Source organism: Harpia harpyja, chromosome 7 (assembly GCF_026419915.1).
Source record: "Harpia harpyja isolate bHarHar1 chromosome 7, bHarHar1 primary haplotype, whole genome shotgun sequence".
In the NCBI taxonomy this organism is placed as follows: domain Eukaryota; kingdom Metazoa; phylum Chordata; class Aves; order Accipitriformes; family Accipitridae; genus Harpia; species Harpia harpyja.
Window position 1 is genome coordinate 12993516 of NC_068946.1, and position 17133 is coordinate 13010648.

At 54.9% G+C, this 17133-nt stretch overlaps 1 protein-coding gene across 1 annotated transcript; it reads left to right on the forward strand.

Moving 5' to 3' along the window:
* The first annotated feature begins 10842 nt into the window (after positions 1-10842).
* On the forward strand, positions 10843-16666 carry LOC128143762 (uncharacterized). The gene is made up of 9 exons (XM_052791399.1): positions 10843-10911; positions 11271-11356; positions 11784-11881; positions 12001-12106; positions 13163-13286; positions 13732-13869; positions 15437-15591; positions 15854-15979; positions 16543-16666. The coding sequence occupies exons 1-9, from the start codon at positions 10843-10845 to the stop codon at positions 16664-16666; spliced, it is 1026 nt and encodes a 341-aa protein (XP_052647359.1).
* Positions 16667-17133: the final 467 nt, after the last annotated feature.

Here is a 17133-nt window from a genome sequence, read left to right on the forward strand (position 1 = left end):
AAAGGGCCCCGGCAGCCGAGCCCTCGTCGAAAATTTTTTCTTCGGCAGCTTAGCCTTCGTCGAAGAAAAGGACCCGGCAGCCGAGCCCTGGTTGAAAACTTTTTCTTCAGCAGCCGAGTCCTCTTTGAAAATTTTTTCTCGGCAGCCGAGCCCTCATAAAAAATATTTACTTCGGCATCCGAGACCTCGTTTAAAATTTTTTTTTCGGCAGTTGAGCCCTTGTGGAAGAAAAGGTCCCCGGCAGCCGAGCCTTCGTCGAAAATTTTTTCTCGGCCGCCGAGCCCTTGTCGAAGAAAAGGTCCCCGGCAGCCGAGCCCTCATCGAAGAACAGGACCCCGGCAGCCGAGCCCTCGTCGAAAATCTTTTCTTCAGCAGCTTAGCCTTCGTCAAAGAAAAGGACCCGGCAGCCGAGCCCTGGTTGAAAACTTTTTCTTCAGCAGCCGAGTCCTCTTTGAAAATTTTTTCTCGGCAGCCGAGCCCTTGTCAAATATATTTACTTCGGCAGCCGAGCCCTCGTCGAAGAAAATGTTCCTGGCAGCCGAACCCTCGTCGAAAATTTTTTCTTCGGCAGCTGAGCCCTCGTCAAAGAAAAGGTCCCCGGCAGCCGAGCCCTCGTTGAAAATTTTTCCTTCATAAGCCGAGCCCTCATCGACAATTTTTTCTTCGGCAGTCGAGCCCTCGTTGAAAATTTTTTCTTCGGCAGCCGAGACCTCATAGAACTAAACGTCCCCGGCAGCCGAGCCCTCGTCGAAGAAAAGGTCCCCGGCAGCCGAGCCCTCATTGAAAATTTTTTCTTCGGCAGCTGAGCCCTCGTTGAAGAAAACGTCCCCGGCAGCCGAGCCCTCGTCGAAAATTTTTTCTTCGGCAGCCGAGCCCTCGTCGAAAATTTTTTCTTCAGCAGCTGAGCTCTCGTCGAAAATTTTTTCTTTGGCAGCCAAGCCCTCGTCGAAGAAAAGGTCCCTGGCAGCCCAGCGTTCGTCGAAAATTTTTACTTCGACAGCCGAGCCCTTGTCGAAGAAAAGGTCCCCGGCAGCCGAGCCCTCATCGAAAATTTTTTCTTTGGCAGCTGAGCCCTCGTCGAAAATGTTTTCTTCAACAGCCGAGCCCTCGTCGAAGAAAAGGTCCCCAGCAGACAATCCCTCGTCGAAATTTTTTTCTTTGGCAGCCAAGCCCTCGTTGAAAATTTTTTCTTTGGCAGCCGAGCCCTCGTCGAAAACTTTTTCTTCGGCAGCCGAGCCCTCCTCGAAAATTTTTTCTTCGGCAGCTGAGCCACCCAGGTCCTGAAAAGGCTGGAGCCGCATCAAGCACGGCGGGACGTATTCAAGCATGTTGTTGAGACCAACAGGCAGAAGCTGGAGCAGCAGAGGCAGCTCCCCTGGTAACTACCTCCAAAAAGGGACGGTGCTTCTCCCAGCTGCAGGGCCCATCCCTCCACTGAGGGCAGCCCTGGGGGAAAGAGGGCATTTCTCTGACACGCCTTGTGAGACAGAAGCAGGTTTTGGAGAGTGGCTTTGGGCTGGAGCTCCCTGACATCCGAGGGGTCTGGCTGGGCACCCAGATTGGCTTTCCGTGTGGGACATAAAAGTCCTGGCTGAAGACAGAGGGATCCCGCTGATGGCTGGCTCTCCCCTTCCCAAACCGGAGAGTCTGTCCTTCCCTTGCAAAGTCCTGGCCCCAAGACGCCTTGCCCTGAGCGGGAATACCTGTTGGGGACACCCAAGGTCTGGCTCCACCTGACTCAGCCCCAGGCTGACCAGCTGCACCTGGGACTTTCTCCTGGGCTTGGGCACGAGGGGCCTCTCCCACTTCACAGACACCTTGAGGCTTCATCCCAAGCAGATCCCACCACAGGTGGCCTGAGCTAAGCCTGCAGGATTTCTCTGTCTTCTCCCTGCCCATCCCATCCTATCCCATCCCATCCTTTTCTTTCTACCTCCCTAGCGCTCGATGCTCGTCCGGCAACAGAGGGGAAGGTGCCAGGAGCAGCAGCTGCAGCAGCAGGGCTGCGAGCAAAGGGGCTGGGAGGCTTCCCAGCTGCCAAAGTCCACCTAAAAAAGCAAAATAAAGAGCAGTTCTCAGCTGGAGGTGCCAGCCTGTGCCTGGTGGTGGGTCTGTCTGCAAGGGTTGTACAAACCCCATGTGGGATCCCAGAATGGCTCACAGGGGCAGGAGGGAATAAAGTCCCCCACGGCCCGTGGCGTGAACACGTGCACCCCTACTCCTGCGCCCCAGCACACCGTCCACGCCACACGTGCGCACGCGCCTCCCAGCACGCATGTGCTCACACACACGTAGAGAGAGCTCACACTTCTGGGTGAGTGGTGGGGCCGGGGCTGTCCTGGGCTGTTCCTTGCACCAGCCTGAGGTGGTCACACCATGGTGGGAGGGGTGGCTGGGATCCCCATGGGCAACGGGAGGGCAGGGCAAGGCCCCCAGACCCCTTGGGGAGACCCCTCCTCCGGGGTCTGTCCCAGCACGATGCCGTCCGTTGTCCCCAGCCCAGTGAAATCCCGTGCCGCCTGGATAACGCAGAGACCTTCATTTTTAAGATGCAAGGCTCATTTTTAGGGCTGAAAGAATAATTTTTAAAGGCCCAAAGCCTCCATTTGAGGGTCCAAATAATCATTTTTAAGGTACAAAACCTCGTGTTTAGTGTTCAAACCTCATTTATAAGTTCCAAAGCCCTCTTTCAAGGTTCAAAGTCTCATTTTAAGGGCCCAAAGAGTCCTTTTTAAGGCCCAATGTCTGATTTGGAAGGTCCAAATATGTCTTTGAAGGCATCTTCAAAGCCTCTGGTTTAGAGTCAAAAGCCTTATTTCTAGGGTCCAAACCCCTCTTTTACAACCCACAGCCTTTTTTAGGGCCCACAGTTTCATTTTTAGGGTCTAAACCCTCACTTTTAGGGCCATAAGCCTCTTTCTTCCTTTCCAAAGCCTCTATTGGCTTCCAAAGCCTCATTTTTACAGTCCAAACCCTACGTTTTAGGGCCCAAAGCCACATTTTTTAGTTTCTAAAGCCTCATTTTCAGGGTCCAGAGTGTCATTTTTAGGATCCAGCCCATCATTGTTAGGGTCCCAAGCCTCATGTTGGGTATCCAAATACTCATTTTAGGGTCCAAACGCGAACCCGACTTTTTAGGGTAGAAAGCCTCACTTTAAATTCCAAAAGCCTCATTCTTAGGGCCCAAAGCCTCATTTTTCTTAAGGTCCACAACCTCATTCTTAGGGCCCAAAGACCTCATTTTTAGGGTCCAAACCCCTCTTGTAGGCTATAAAGCCTCATTTTTAGGGCCCAGAGCCTCATTTTATGGGTGAAAATTGTCGGTTTGAGGGTTGTTAGGGTTCACGTCCCTCTTTTACAGCCCATGGCCACCTTTAGGGCCCACAGTTTCATTTTCATGGTCTAAACCCTCACTTTTAGGGCCACAAGCCTTTTTTCGGGGTCCCAAGCTACAAATGTAGGCTCTGAAGCCTCGTTTTGGAGTGCAAAGCCTCAATTTTAGGGCCCAAAGCCACCTTTTTACTTTCAAAGTCTTATTTCCGTGTTCCAAAGCCTCATGTTAGGCCCAAAGCCTCATTTGACGTTCCAAAGCCTCAGTCTTAAAGCTCAAAGCCATATTTTCAGGGTACAAAGCCTCTGTTTCAGGGACCAAAGCTGCATTTTTAGTTTTGAAAGCCTCAGTTTTAGGGCTCAAAGCCTTTTTTAAGGGACTAAAGCCTCATTCTTCCTTTCCAAAGTCTTAGTTTGGGCTTCCAAAGCCTCATTTTAGGCTCCAAAGCTTCATTTTTACGGTCTAAACTCTCCGTTTTAGGGCCCAAAGTCACATTTTTAGTTTCTGAAGCCTCATTTTCAGGGTCCAAAGTGTCATTTTTGGAGGGTCCAAGCCACATCTTGCGGGTCCAAACCCTCAGTCTTAGGGCTCAAGGCTTCATTTTTACGTCCCAAAGCCTCCTTTGTAGTGTCCAAAGCTTAGATTCTAGCATCAAAGGCCTCAGTTTTAGGGTCCAGTCCCTGAGTTTTTTGACACACAGCTGCATTTTGTGGGTCCAAATGCTGATTTTTAGGGTCCAAATCCCTCTTTTAGGGTAGAAAGGCTCACTGTTAGGGTCTAAAGATTCATTTAAGTTTCCAAATCCTCATTTTTAGAACACTAAGCATCATTTTAGTGTCCAAATCCTCGATTTTAAGATCCGGCCCCTCATTTCTGGGGCCCAAAGCCTCATTTTAGGCTGCCAAGCCTCATTTTCACGGTTCAAAGCCTTCTTTTTAGGGTCCAAACACCATATTTAGGGCTCAAAGCCTCATCTTTGGGGCTCAAAGAATCATTTTAGGCCCCAAAGCCTCATTTGTAGGGTCCCAAGCCTCATTTTAGGGTACCAAGCTTCACTTTTAGGGTCCAAAGCCTCATTCTTAGGGTCCAGCCCCCTCGTTTTAGGGTCCCAATCCTAATTTTGAGCATCCACATACTCATTGTTAAGGCACAAACCCTCAGGTTAGGGCTCAAAGCCTCGTTGTGAGGGTCCAAACCCCTCTTTTCCCTCTGCTTTAGGGCACAAAGCCTCTTTTTAGCATCCAAAGCGTAAAGCCTCATTTAGGGTACAAATCCACAGTTACAGGTTCCAAAGCCTCATTTTAAAGCCCTAACGCTTCGTTCTTAGGGTCCAAAGACACATTTACAGGGTCTGAAGTCTCATTTCCAGGTCCAAAGCCTCATTTATATGGTCTGAAGCATCAATTTAGGGACCAAAATCTCACTTTAGGGTCCAAAGCCTAATTTATATTTTCCAAACCTAAATTTTAAGTGTCCAAATAAGCATTTTAAGGATCCAAAGCCTCGTTTTGAGGAACAGTGCCTCATTTTCTGTTTCCAAAGCCTCATTTGTTTCCAAAGCCTCATCTTTAGGGCCCAAAGCCTCAATTTTAGGAATTAAAGTCTCATTTTTAGCATTCAAAGCCTCATTTGTGGCGTCCAAAGCAGCATTTCAGGGTCCAAAGGTTCGTTTTCGTTTTCAAACCCCTGGTTTTAAGGGCCCAGGGTTTCATTTTTAGGGTTTAGAGATCCATTTTTTGGTCCCAAACCCCCTTTCATAGAGCCCCCTAAACCCTTTGTTTAGGGGCCAAAGCTTCATTTTTGGGTTGCACAGCTATTTTTTAAGGTCTGAGCCTTTGTTTTCACAGTCCAAAGCAGCATTATTAGTTTCCAAAGCCTCATTTCAGGGCCCAAAGCCTCATTTGAGGATCCAAAGCCTCAATTTTAGGGTCCAAGGCATCACTTAAGGGCCCGAAGCCTCCCCGTTATTCTCCAAAGCCTCATTTTAGAGCCCCACACCCAGGGGGTAGGTAGACTGTTGCTGGAGGTGCCATTTAGCAAGGGAGAGAGTGGGGCGACGGTTTGAGTCTGATTGTCCGTTATTTGGCCGTTGCCATCCTGCTTAGTCTGGAAGTGCCAGGGGGTGACAAACCCCAGGGAGCGGAGCCACTGGGCAGGGACTCCAGCTCCCAGCATGCCACGGATCCAAAGCCTCATTTTTAGGGCCCAAGGCCTCATTTTAAGGTCCAAAGCCTTATTTTTAGGGTCTAAACCCTCATTTATAGAGTCAAAAGCTGCATTTATTGGGTCTGAAGCTGCATTTTGAGGGTCCAAACCATCCTTTATCAGGTCAAAACCCCTCTTTTGAGGGCCCAAAGCCTTTTTTGTTTACTGTCCAAAGCTCCCTTTATAGGGTCCAGAGCCTCATTTTTACTCTCCAAAGCCATTTCATGTTTCAGAGCCTCATTTTTAGGGCCCAAAGCCGCATCCGTAGTTTCTGAGGCCTGATTTTAGGCTCCAAACCCTCACTTTAGGGTGCAAAGCTGCATTTTTAGGGCCTAACCCCCCAGGTTTAGGGCTCAAGGCTCCGCCCCCGGCCAGGTGTGGCCCCCAGAGCCCCCAGGCCTGGCAGCAGGTGGGGGCATGTGGGAGCCCCCCGGCCCTCCCCGGCCCCGCGCTGAGCCCCACTGGGGCGAGGAGAGACCCGCAGGCCTGGCCTGGGTCCCTGTGGGGCCGGGCCAGGCCTGGGGCCCTCAGTTCTCACGGACACTCCTTCAGATCCCTGAGGAAAAGACCCCCGCCCTGCCCAGGCTCCGGCATTGACAGCAGCACGGCGCCAGGAAGCGAAAACGGCCCTGGAAAAGGCTCGGCAAGGGACTGTATTTCCGTATGTCCCAGCTCTGCTCGGCCTATGGGCTGGAAGAGCGAAAGCCTGCAGGAGAAGCTCCATCTGCAGCCAGAACTCTGCAGAGGAATACGGTGAGGTTAATGGCAGGGCCAGGAGCGGAGGGCGGGAATCCCTCTGCTCAGGGAGCCTCTTCTGCCTCTATGAAAACCAGGCCTCTGCTCCCCGCTCCTTGGAGGCCTCTCTTCCACTCGGGTTGCTGAGAGGTGACCTGCGCTGTGGAGGCTTCCAGATGAGCAGGCTGGGAAATGTATATCCTGAGGGAGCTGCCCATGTGTGGCACGCAGCTGACTCTGGCTCGGAGCCCTCCTTGCGGTCTGGGGGCTTTTCCTTGCGTAACGTGGGGCGTGAGGTGGGCGAAGGACTTTCTTCTCCTCTTGGCAGCAGCAGGAGGAGTTGTTACTCCTGGCAGGGTTAGGCCATTACCCCTCTTTTTAGGGCCCAACCCCCTCTATTAAGGCCCAGCCCCCTCTTGTTAGGGCCCAAAGCCTCGTTTTTATGCCTGAAAGCCTATTCTTTATGCAAGGCTGGGACTTCCCTTGAAATCGATTCCCTTCAAACGGTGGCTTTCCATTGTGACGTTGAGGAGATTGAAGTCGCCCTCTTCAGAGACCTTTGTCTCAGAAGTGCCTCCGTTTTGCACAATTTCTTTCCCCTGCTTACAAACGTTTCTTGTGGCACTTGGCTGAGTCGAGATACCACAGAAAGATCAATCCAGCCAAAGCAAATTCGTCCTGGCGTTTCTGCAGCTCTGGCCGTGGCTTACTTCTCTTGGTGAAGCCCAAATTGGCATTGTTTTCTGAAAGACTTGCAAAGCCTAACAACAGCCAGGATGGTTTCTCCAGCACGTAAAATCTTGGACAAACAACACGAAACTTGCTTAGAGTTAAGAGAAGAATAAGCAGCCTTTGATCTGAGGAAGGCTGCTAACTAAGAATGATTTAACGCCGTCATGCAGAGCAGTTTACGTACTATGGAAGACTACCATAACTTCTTTCTCTTCAGAATTCTTATTTTTCTCCTACTGAAGTAGATTAATTTTATTACTGTGCTCAGCAGAAGGGAAAATGAACCTGAAAACAGTGTATGATTGCAGATCCTCCACCTCTTGTTCTGAAATCTCTCTGTAAAAAGTAAACATTTAACCCAAGTTCTAAGTGGCGTTTAAAAAGTTGGCCAAGGGTCACTGACTCTGGCTTTGTGCGTACTGTCTTAAAATGTCATACTGATGACGTCTACTGTTTTAAATGCTTGTTTGTACCTGCCTGTCTTTGCTCTTCTATGTCAACTATCTGAGTGCTGCAGGAGTGGTGTTAGGAAGGATGGAGGACATGGAGAAGATGCTTAGATGCTAAATGATGGATGTGGAAGACCTTGGGGTGTTGACGGATGCAGAGGAAGGACCTCATTCATTTTACTGTTATGTATAAGTAGTATATTTCACACAAGAGAGTGATTTAGTTGTTAATTTTAATGTAGCTGAACTAACTGCTTCTGAAGGGTAGCGCAGTCTAAAATAACATTTGCTTTTGCTCTTGTTAACGTTATAACTTGCATCTTACTGGTATGGTCGTGCTACAGAGGGTGGAGGAAATACCTTCTTCAGAAGACATGAGGTAAGAGTGAGACGCTGAAATACACGTCTTCTGCTACACTTTCTGAATTGCCTTATGCTTTTTGAATGGACGCTGTTTACAAACAGCTGTCTCAGGACCTGGGTTTTCACTTCAAACCGTATGAAGAGCTTGCCAGGTGCCTTCCTTTGCACTGGCACAACTGAGCTGATTGTCTATAAATCACGTTTCTCATCCTGCTCAAGGAAGTGTTTGCTTGGAAAGCTTGGTTTGCTGACAGGCTATAAAAAGGCACTATAGAGCTTCTGGTGTTTGTCAGTGTGGCTTAAGGTTTGCTTGCTGCCTGCCTGTTCTTTTCTTGCCATCTCAGCTCAAAGAGTCTCCTGCTTGATGTAGTTTACTTCTCTGTTTCAGGCATGTATGTAATTGTTTTCACAAACTGACTTCAGCTCCATTCAAAGATTGCCTTGATCGAGAGCTACCTGCAGAATTTCCTTTTCAGGGACTGGAAGCCTTTTAAATGCTAGACTGAATCAATCGGTGGCTACTTTCTGTATATTTGTCCCTGGGAGAGGCCCCAGCACTGCCATACCTCCCACGTGTCACACACACGGGTGCCAAGCAGGTGCCGTGCTGCCAGTGCGAGTGCTCGGGCACGCAGAGGGGGCTGCGGCTCCTGTGCGGTTGCGGTCCCACCTTTGGAAAGAAGCCCACCTGAGCCACCCCCATGCCCCAGCTGCCCAGGAGGGCTCCCAGCCACAGAGACCTGTGGGTGCAGGCCCAGGCGCCAGTTCTCTGGGGCCCCAGGTTGGGTATTGCACAGCTCCAGAACCATTTCAGGATGCTCTGGATGGGTTTGTCTGTCATTGTGGGATGGAACTGGGGGGAGGGGAGGGGACTGTTTCCCCAGACAAGAGGGAACATCTCTTGCCTCCCCCCTCAGCTCTGCCACCTCCCTGCTGGCGTCACGAGTCCTCCAATGACGTGACCTGATGTCATAGGGGGATACAGTGTGTCACAGGCAGGTCTCCCTGGTGCCATGGCAGTGCCGGGAGTTTCTAGCGAGGCCCGGGCACTGCTGAGCACTGCTCGGGTGCTGCCCACAGCTGCCCTCGTGAGCTGCTCCGCGAGGCTGCGTGGGGGGACCCTTCGTGAGGGGCAGAGGAGCGGGGTCTTGTTGGAGAGGAGTTTGGGGCAAGGGGCAGGGAGGTGCATCCCTTCTCCTCAGCAAGCGCGATGGAGGGCTGCTGCACTGTGGCCATCAGCTCAGACCTGAGCTTCTTGTTCCCCACGCTCCTGCAGCTCTCCACCAAGGGTGAGGGTTTTGGGAGCTCCTTCCCAAGGGGTCATATCGGGGCTGTCCGCTCTCAAGAGCTGCAGCTGCTGGGCTGTGGGGGTGGTGGGACAGGGGTGGGGGCTGCTGCAAGAGCCCATCCTGAGGGTCTCACTGAGCTTGGGGGACAGTGTGGCCGCCAGGACTCACGGGTCCTGGTGCTGGCTGGGGCTGCCCTGAGTCCCAAGGCTCTTGGGCAGGGCTCGTTCCCCTCACAGGGGGGCCATCCAGGGCCAGCTTTTCCTGGGAACTGTTGCCTGTGTGGGATCTGGCTCTGGGGAAAAGGGGTCCTGCATTCCGGGGACTGGGGTGCCCTGCAGTCCCCCAGGGCTCTCTGGAGCCGGCTGGAAATCAGCCCTTCACCTCGTACCAGTCTCCTTCAGCAGTCTGAGATGGGGGCACAGACCAGAACCCCAGGCACAGTGGTGATTTTCTGGGCTGTTTGTGGACGCTGCTGTCTGTCACCCTGGGCAAGGAGCTTGCCGAGGGGCTGTGGAGCCTGACATCTCTTTCGCTTGCTTTCCAGAGATCGTGGCTATCTGGGGTGCTGTGTCCAATTACATCCTGGGACAGCTGAAGCTGGACAAGGTGGGCTGGCATCCTGGTCTCCCTCGCCCTGCAGGCGTTCAGTCTTCCTGAGAGCCTGGGCCCAAGAAGTGATCCCTCCCTGAGCACCACGGCAGCACACTGAGGGCACCGCATGTGCCCACAGCAGCTTCTTGGCCAACCAGGAGAGAAGCAACGTCCAGATCCAGTCCAAGAAAGCGCTCGCACACCCTCGGTCTTCACCCTTCCCTGTGGTCAGAGTGGGGAGACCAAGCAGAGGGACGCAGGATTACCCTGGGTCCATGCCAAGGATAATCCCTGGGAATCAGTCCAAGGGATGATCCCTGTGTTGACAACCCCAGGATCTTCTCTAGCCAAGGGATGTTAGCAAATACGTTGAGGACGGCGAAGAAAAACCAGAGAACGTCTCTTTTCCAAAGCTTCCCAAAGTGCCCCACCTTCCCCCCTTGCCCCTGGGGGTGGGGAGGGCACGGAGCAGTGTCCCCACTCTGTGACAGCCATCACTTTCCCATCTCTGCAGTACTCCCTCGCCAGCCTTTGTGTCATTTTCCTCTGCAGGGTGTCGTGGTGGCGGGACTCGGGACATTCGCTATCGTCCAAAAGCGTCTCTTCGGCACACAGGAGGTGTTTGTGGTGCGCAGACCCATATTCCAGCTGGCTATCGACAAGTTCTGGCTGGAGGGTCTCGAGTGCCCCACAGAAATTATCCCTGGTGAGGAGAAGGCAGCGGCCACCCCCTACTTCCCTGCTCTGCGTCCGGGCGGGGTGTGTGCTCCCTGCTCCTTGGAAAGGGCTGGGAGAAGCAGAGAATTCCCTCCAGAGGTCGGGAGGCTCCCCCAAAACAAACCGCTCCCCAGTGGCTGTTTCTACAAACAGGCTGTTTCTTTTCTGTGGCCTTTTGCTATACAAATCTTGCACGGAAATTTGGCCTGCAGTGGCAGTGACGCTGTTCCTCCTCCTTGCAGACGACGTCAAGGCGGAGCCGCTCAACTTCCAGCAGCTCTCGCGAGCCAGCGGCTTCCCACGGTGCCTGGTGGAGAACTGCGTGCAGGAGACCATTCTCCTGTACTCCTTCCAGCTGAGGAGTGGGAAGCGCTTCGCCTTCGCCTTCCAGGACATCGGCATCCTGGCCTGCAAAGGCAACTTCCTCTGCATGCAGTTTTATTACCACTGCATCACAGGCCTGGAGAGCACTGCCAGCCCAATTGCGCTGCTTCAGAGCGTAAGTCACTCAGGTTTTGAGGGCCGCTCCGGCTTCTTTGGGAGTCCAGCTGAAGGGTGAACAGCTGGGTCGCCGTTGGCCAGCCCGGACGTGGCAGGCCACTGACTCCTCCGTTAGCAAAGAGCATTTCTTCTGAGTCCTGGGCCCTGCAAAAAGCCTGGCAGTGTTATTGCATCGTCTCAGTGCTTGCTGTGCAGCTTCTCCAGAGCAGAGCAAGGGCTGATGCTCACAGAGGAGGATTTTTCAAGAGGGGTTTGGAGAGGTGGCTTTCTTTTGGAGCGGGAGACAGGTCTGCTTCCTTTGGGAGCCATGAGAAAAGTGCCCTGGAAACCTTTTAACAGATCTGCGTCACTTTGCAGAGGCTGTGGAAGCCAGATCCGACTGTCTCCGGTGGAGCGACCGCCGCTCAGGGGGTGCAGGCAATTCCTGCCAACACATTCCCGAGGTGAGTGCGGTTCCTCTGCGGCCCTCGGCTGACCAAGCAGGTGGCTTCCCAGCTCCGGCTCAAACGTGCACTGCCAGGGCTTGATGCTCAGCATCACATCAGGGGTTGATCCTGAAGTGAAAGGTCCCTGGTTAATTAATGCTGCGTTTCAGCTACGTGTGTCTCTGCCTGGAGTGAGCGGGCATTGTGATTGTGTTTCTCATGTCCGGCCTGCCGTATTTCACGTCAGAGAGAGCATACTGCACGCGGAAAGGAATTTTGGCTCCATTTTATGGTTTTGGGGGCGGATTGCCAAAAACCCCCATGCACGGACACCAAGGAAAAGGGGTGCAAGGCCCTGGACGAGAGGGTGGAGGATCAGTGCCAGGAAGCTACAGGGGGCAGGGGGTCGCCCTTCTTCAAGCCCCCATTGCCATTTGCGTTCCAGGCTCCAGCTGACCGTGAGCAGCAAAGCGAAGGCCAAGGCTTCCTCCCCCAGCTCCACCCAGCAACAGAAGGCTGTGGAGAAGCGCAGGATCAGCAGAGGTACGAGAACGGGTCCCTGCTGTCTGGGGGGCCCTGCCCCACGCTGGGGGACTGTGGCCTGGTTAAAACGCGCTCCCCTCAGGGCTGCTCTGAAGAGCTTCCTCCTTTCCCAGTTACAGAGGGGCATCCTGGCAAGCTGCTGAAGCGGCGGGAGGGGCTTCCCCTGCCTGTGCTGCCCAGCTGGGGATCAAGACAGCAAGACGTGGAGAAGCAGCCCTCTGTCATGTGAGACCCCTGGGGGAGGGGATGAAGGGGACCCTTGCACCCATGCGGAGGGGACGCCCCCTTTGGAGATGCCGGCCGTAGGGACTGTGAAGGGTTCCTGACACGCGTCCTCGTGATGGCCATTCTCTCACTGGGTGGCGAGCATGCGGCAGGTCTCCTGGGGACCGGCTGCGTTTTCCACCAGGGTCCTGGTCTTTTGGGAGCTGAATGCAGATCTTTGTTGCAGAAGCTCCTCTCCCCTAAGGAGTCCCCCAACAGTCCGTCCTTGTGGAAGCATGTCTCCTTCCCTCGCCCTAACACGTCCCACGGTGTCTTCTCAGGATTGTTGTGAGCTTGTTTGCCCCATGCCACGACCCTTAGTGGGGAAGGCAGCGGACGTTGAGTGCACCCCACATTGCTTTCCTCGCCCTTACGGCAGACCTGAGGTGCTGTCCTCTCCGCTGTGTCTCCATCTCATCCATCTGATGTGGCTCAGCAAAGGCTCCACCTTGCCGTGGGAGATGGCCCCGCCTCCCCCAGTTCTTCCACCAGCCTGGGGCACTTTGATACCAGATGAGAGAGTTTCTTTCAGGCTCTTCTTTTCTATGAAATCCCATCTTTGTGGTGGGAACAAACGAGAGCATAGGGATGGGGAAATGGCAGGATTCCTCCCTTTCTGGATCGCTTTCTCCTACTTCACACTGTGTCCCCAGCAATAATCTGTTTTCCATCCATAAACATGCTGTGTTTGGGACCAAGGAGGAGAAGGTGATGTATCAAGTCCCATCGGGGTGTGACGGTGTCTCTGGGAACTCGTCATCGCACAGACACTGCTCCTCTCCTCCTTCTGCCAAGAGGGGCTGGACATGGGCACCCCGAGCGTTACCGAGGGCCTGTCGTGCCACAGCCAAGTGTGCTGGCGTGGGGCAGTCGTGGTTGGCATGAGCACTGCCAGTCCAACACACCCGTTCTCTGCAGCACCGCTGTCTGCCGCAGGGGTGGGCGCAGCTGGTAGGCGCCGGGTTTAGACCAAACTGCCCCGCGTTCATGCCGACTCCTCCTGGTGTCTTTTTGCAGCGTGTACCCCCTGCGTCCAGGCAGCTCCCGCAGGAAGAAGGAAGCAGGCAGGCAGGAGCCAGCGCCTCCAGCCAGGCCCACCTCAGCACTCCCATCCTCTGAAGCCTGCAAGAGAGCGCTGCAGGTACGTGCTCTGCCTGGCTGTGATCACTGTGCTGTCTGAGACTCTGCAAAAGCCTCTTTGTGCAGAGAGCAATCCTGAATAGATCCCCTGGCGTGCGTTCATTGTAACCTGTCTGTTACCTCCTTCAGCTCTTCTTTGTGAGAGGGAAGGTGCTGCGCACCCTTCCCGTCTATCATTGCCCCTGGGTTGTCGCGAAACACTTTATTCTGGCCAGGGGCTATGGACAATGTGCAAGTCCTTTCCAGGTCATTGACATTTGGCTGCTCAACGGTGTTTGCCACGAGTTGAGGACCTGGGATGACTCCAGGGCCCCTGGTCTGTGAGGAGCAGAGGCTGCTGACCGACCAGCTGAGGCGATGGGCAGGAGCAGGGGTCAGACCGGAAGGAAGCCCCGCCCAGGAGCTGAGGCTCATCCTGCCTGCTGTCACGTTTCTGTGCTCCGCAGGGCGTCTGGGAGCTGTCTGAGCAGTGGGACGAGGTGGAGCACCTGCGGTCCGGGTACAGGGATCGGGTACAGAAAGCTCAGGCAGAATGGGCCACGTGGGAAGCCTGGTCGGCAGGGGAGCACCGGCAGCCGCCCAAGGTACGAGCAGCGGTTGATGCCACCGGGAGCCGCAGCCACCCACTCCATTGGGCGCTGCGGACAGCGGGTCTCCAGGGGGTGGGAGCAGGACTGACACCAGCTGAGGGCAGGCGTTTGCCTGCTCCTCTCCGTGGGGGAGAGCTTGGCAGCAGGACCCAAGGGGCAGAAGCAGCCGTCAGCTGGGACGAGGGCAGGGGTCGAGCGCCCCTGCCTTGTGCTGCCTCCTACAGGTCCCACTCTGCCCCGTTAGGCAGCAGGCTCGAGGCCTCTTTGGTCCTATTGACAACAGTGCCTGTTAGTTTGGCTTTACTCTGCTAAGAAAGCCGTAAAGCAATTAAATGGTTAACCTCGGGGAACACACAACTGTAGAACTGCTAACTAGCACTCGTGATCTTACGAATCACACCCAACTAGTACTGAATGACAATTTTGCATCCCTTCCCCACTCCTTATTCCTGGGTGCAATTCTCTCCACCTCCTCCAGCAAGCCCTTCCGGCGCAGACTTGATGGAGGGTCCGGTGGGTTGTCCAAGGGGGTCGCCACAGGCTTGGGTCCACAGGACAGCCTCTCTACCATCTACAGGCACCCGCACTTCTACCGTTGGGAGAAAAACCCCTATTGGAAGACCCCCAAGACATTTTCTTTTCTTTTTGTATCTTCCTCACCATTTTCTGTTTCTGCTCAACCTTTTCCCCACCTTTGCTCCTCCCTTTCTACACCCAAAAGAGCAACCTAAGCCTAATTGCTCTTTCCTCGTCAGTCCCAATCCTCTTCCAGTAGAATTAGCGTGCAGATGCTGGGGAACCACTGTTCTCATCGCCTGCCAAAGGGCATTTTGTGGTTTCCTTGCATAATCCTTGTCCTCTGAGAAACATCTGAGCCTGGGGGGAGACTCTTCCCATACTCAGAGGGATCTGCTTCTGGCCAACATTAGAGAAAGAAAAGTATGCCACAGGCAGCAGAGGACGTCTGTTAAGAGCTTATTTGAAAGCAGTCATCGCTACCCTGGCGATGTCTTTGGCCTGCCTCTGGAGTGTTTTTTGCTGGTGGCTGGAACAGGCCAAGAACAAGCAGCAAAGGGGCTCCTTGTCAGGAGAGGGCAGGGTGCTGGTGAGTGCCCCGTGCTGGGCCGTCGGGTGCTGGAGAGGCAGCCGGGGGCCGTGAGCACTGGTGCTCGGGAGAGGGAGGGAGGTGAGAAGGCTCCTTGGACCATGTCGTCTGCCCTGGCGAACCCGGTGGAGATCATGTGGTCTGCCCTGATGAACCCAGTGGATATCACAGAGTCTGCTCTGGCGAAGCTGGTGGAGAGCTCCTTGTCAGTTCCCGCCCTGCCAGTGGCCCTTCCCTCCTCCTCACTTATGATGCCATCAGTGGTGTCAGAGGGAAACTGGAGGGTCAGCCGGGAGCTGTAGCCAACCCCTGGTCCTCCCCTGACATTTCCCTGTGGGCACGTGGTGGTGAGTCTCCCAGCCCCCACGTCCTGCTGCAGGCTCCTCCCAGGAGGTCCCCGGGGAACAGCACCTCTGCTTCCCACCTGGTTTGCTGAGAGTGTCTTCTCCTCGGCAGGAGCTCAGCACTAGCGGCCTGTGGGCTCCCCACCCTCCAGCCCAGTCCGGGGGCAAGGAGGACAAGGAGGACAAGAAGAGGTGGAGGAAGGCTGAAAACGCTCTCCCAGAAGAGGAGATGGCATCAGCAGCCCAGCTGAAAAGGCTCCAGCCTGGGTACGTGTGCGCCGTCGCATAGCCGTGACCCCGCAGAGATGTCCAGCACCCCGGTCCCTGCGTCCTGGGGTGGTGTAGGACAGCCTCTGATGTCTCCGAACACGGGCATGGCCCGGGTCACCCCCACAGCCAAGGCCCAAAACTCACCGCAGGGTCAAAGGGTGGGTGGACATGGGAGCGGGTGGTCACAGGGGCTGGAGGCGGGGAGAGGCAGAAGGGTCTCCAGCAGAGGCTGAGGGATGACATTTCCCCGTTGTTGCAGCAACCTTTCCCCACGAGCCACCCAGGTCCTGAAAAGGCTGGAGCCGCATCAAGCACGGCGGGACATATTCAAGCATGTTGTTGAGACCAACAGGCAGAAGCTGGAGCAGCAGAGGCAGCTCCCCTGGTAACTACCTCCAAAAAGGGACGGTGCTTCTCCCAGCTGCAGGGCCCATCCCTCCACTGAGGGCAGCCCTGGGGGAAAGAGGGCATTTCTCTGACACCCCTTGTGAGACAGAAGCAGGTTTTGGAGAGTGGCTTTGGGCTGGAGCTCCCTGACATCCGAGGGGTCTGGCTGGGCACCCAGATTGGCTTTCCGTGTGGGACATAAAAGTCCTGGCTGAAGACAGAGGGATCCCGCTGATGGCTGGCTCTCCCCTTCCCAAACCGGAGAGTCTGTCCTTCCCTTGCAAAGTCCTGGCCCCAAGACGCCTTGCCCTGAGCGGGAATACCTGTTGGGGACACCCAAGGTCTGGCTCCACCTGACTCAGCCCCAGGCTGACCAGCTGCACCTGGGACTTTCTCCTGGGCTTGGGCACGAGGGGCCTCTCCCACTTCACAGACACCTTGAGGCTTCATCCCAAGCAGATCCCACCACAGGTGGCCTGAGCTAAGCCTGCAGGATTTCTCTGTCTTCTCCCTGCCCATCCCATCCTATCCCATCCCATCCTTTTCTTTCTACCTCCCTAGCGCTCGATGCTCGTCCGGCAACAGAGGGGAAGGTGCCAGGAGCAGCAGCTGCAGCAGCGGGGCTGCGAGCAAAGGGGCTGGGAGGCTTCCCAGCTGCCAAAGTCCACCTAAAAAAGCAAAATAAAGAGCAGTTCTCAGCTGGAGGTGCCAGCCTGTGCCTGGTGGTGGGTCTGTCTGCAAGGGTTGTACAAACCCCATGTGGGATCCCAGAATGGCTCACAGGGGCAGGAGGGAATAAAGTCCCCCACGGCCCGTGGCGTGAACACGTGCACCCCTACTCCTGCGCCCCAGCACACCGTCCACGCCACACGTGCGCACGCGCCTCCCAGCACGCATGTGCTCACACACACGTAGAGAGAGCTCACACTTCTGGGTGAGTGGTGGGGCCGGGGCTGTCCTGGGCTGTTCCTTGCACCAGCCTGAGGTGGTCACACCATGGTGGGAGGGGTGGCTGGGATCCCCATGGGCAACGGGAGGGCAGGGCAAGGCCCCCAGACCCCTTGGGGAGACCCCTCCTCCGGGGTCTGTCCCAGCACGATGCCGTCCGTTGTCCCCAGCCCAGTGAAATCCCGTGCCGCCTGGATAACGCAG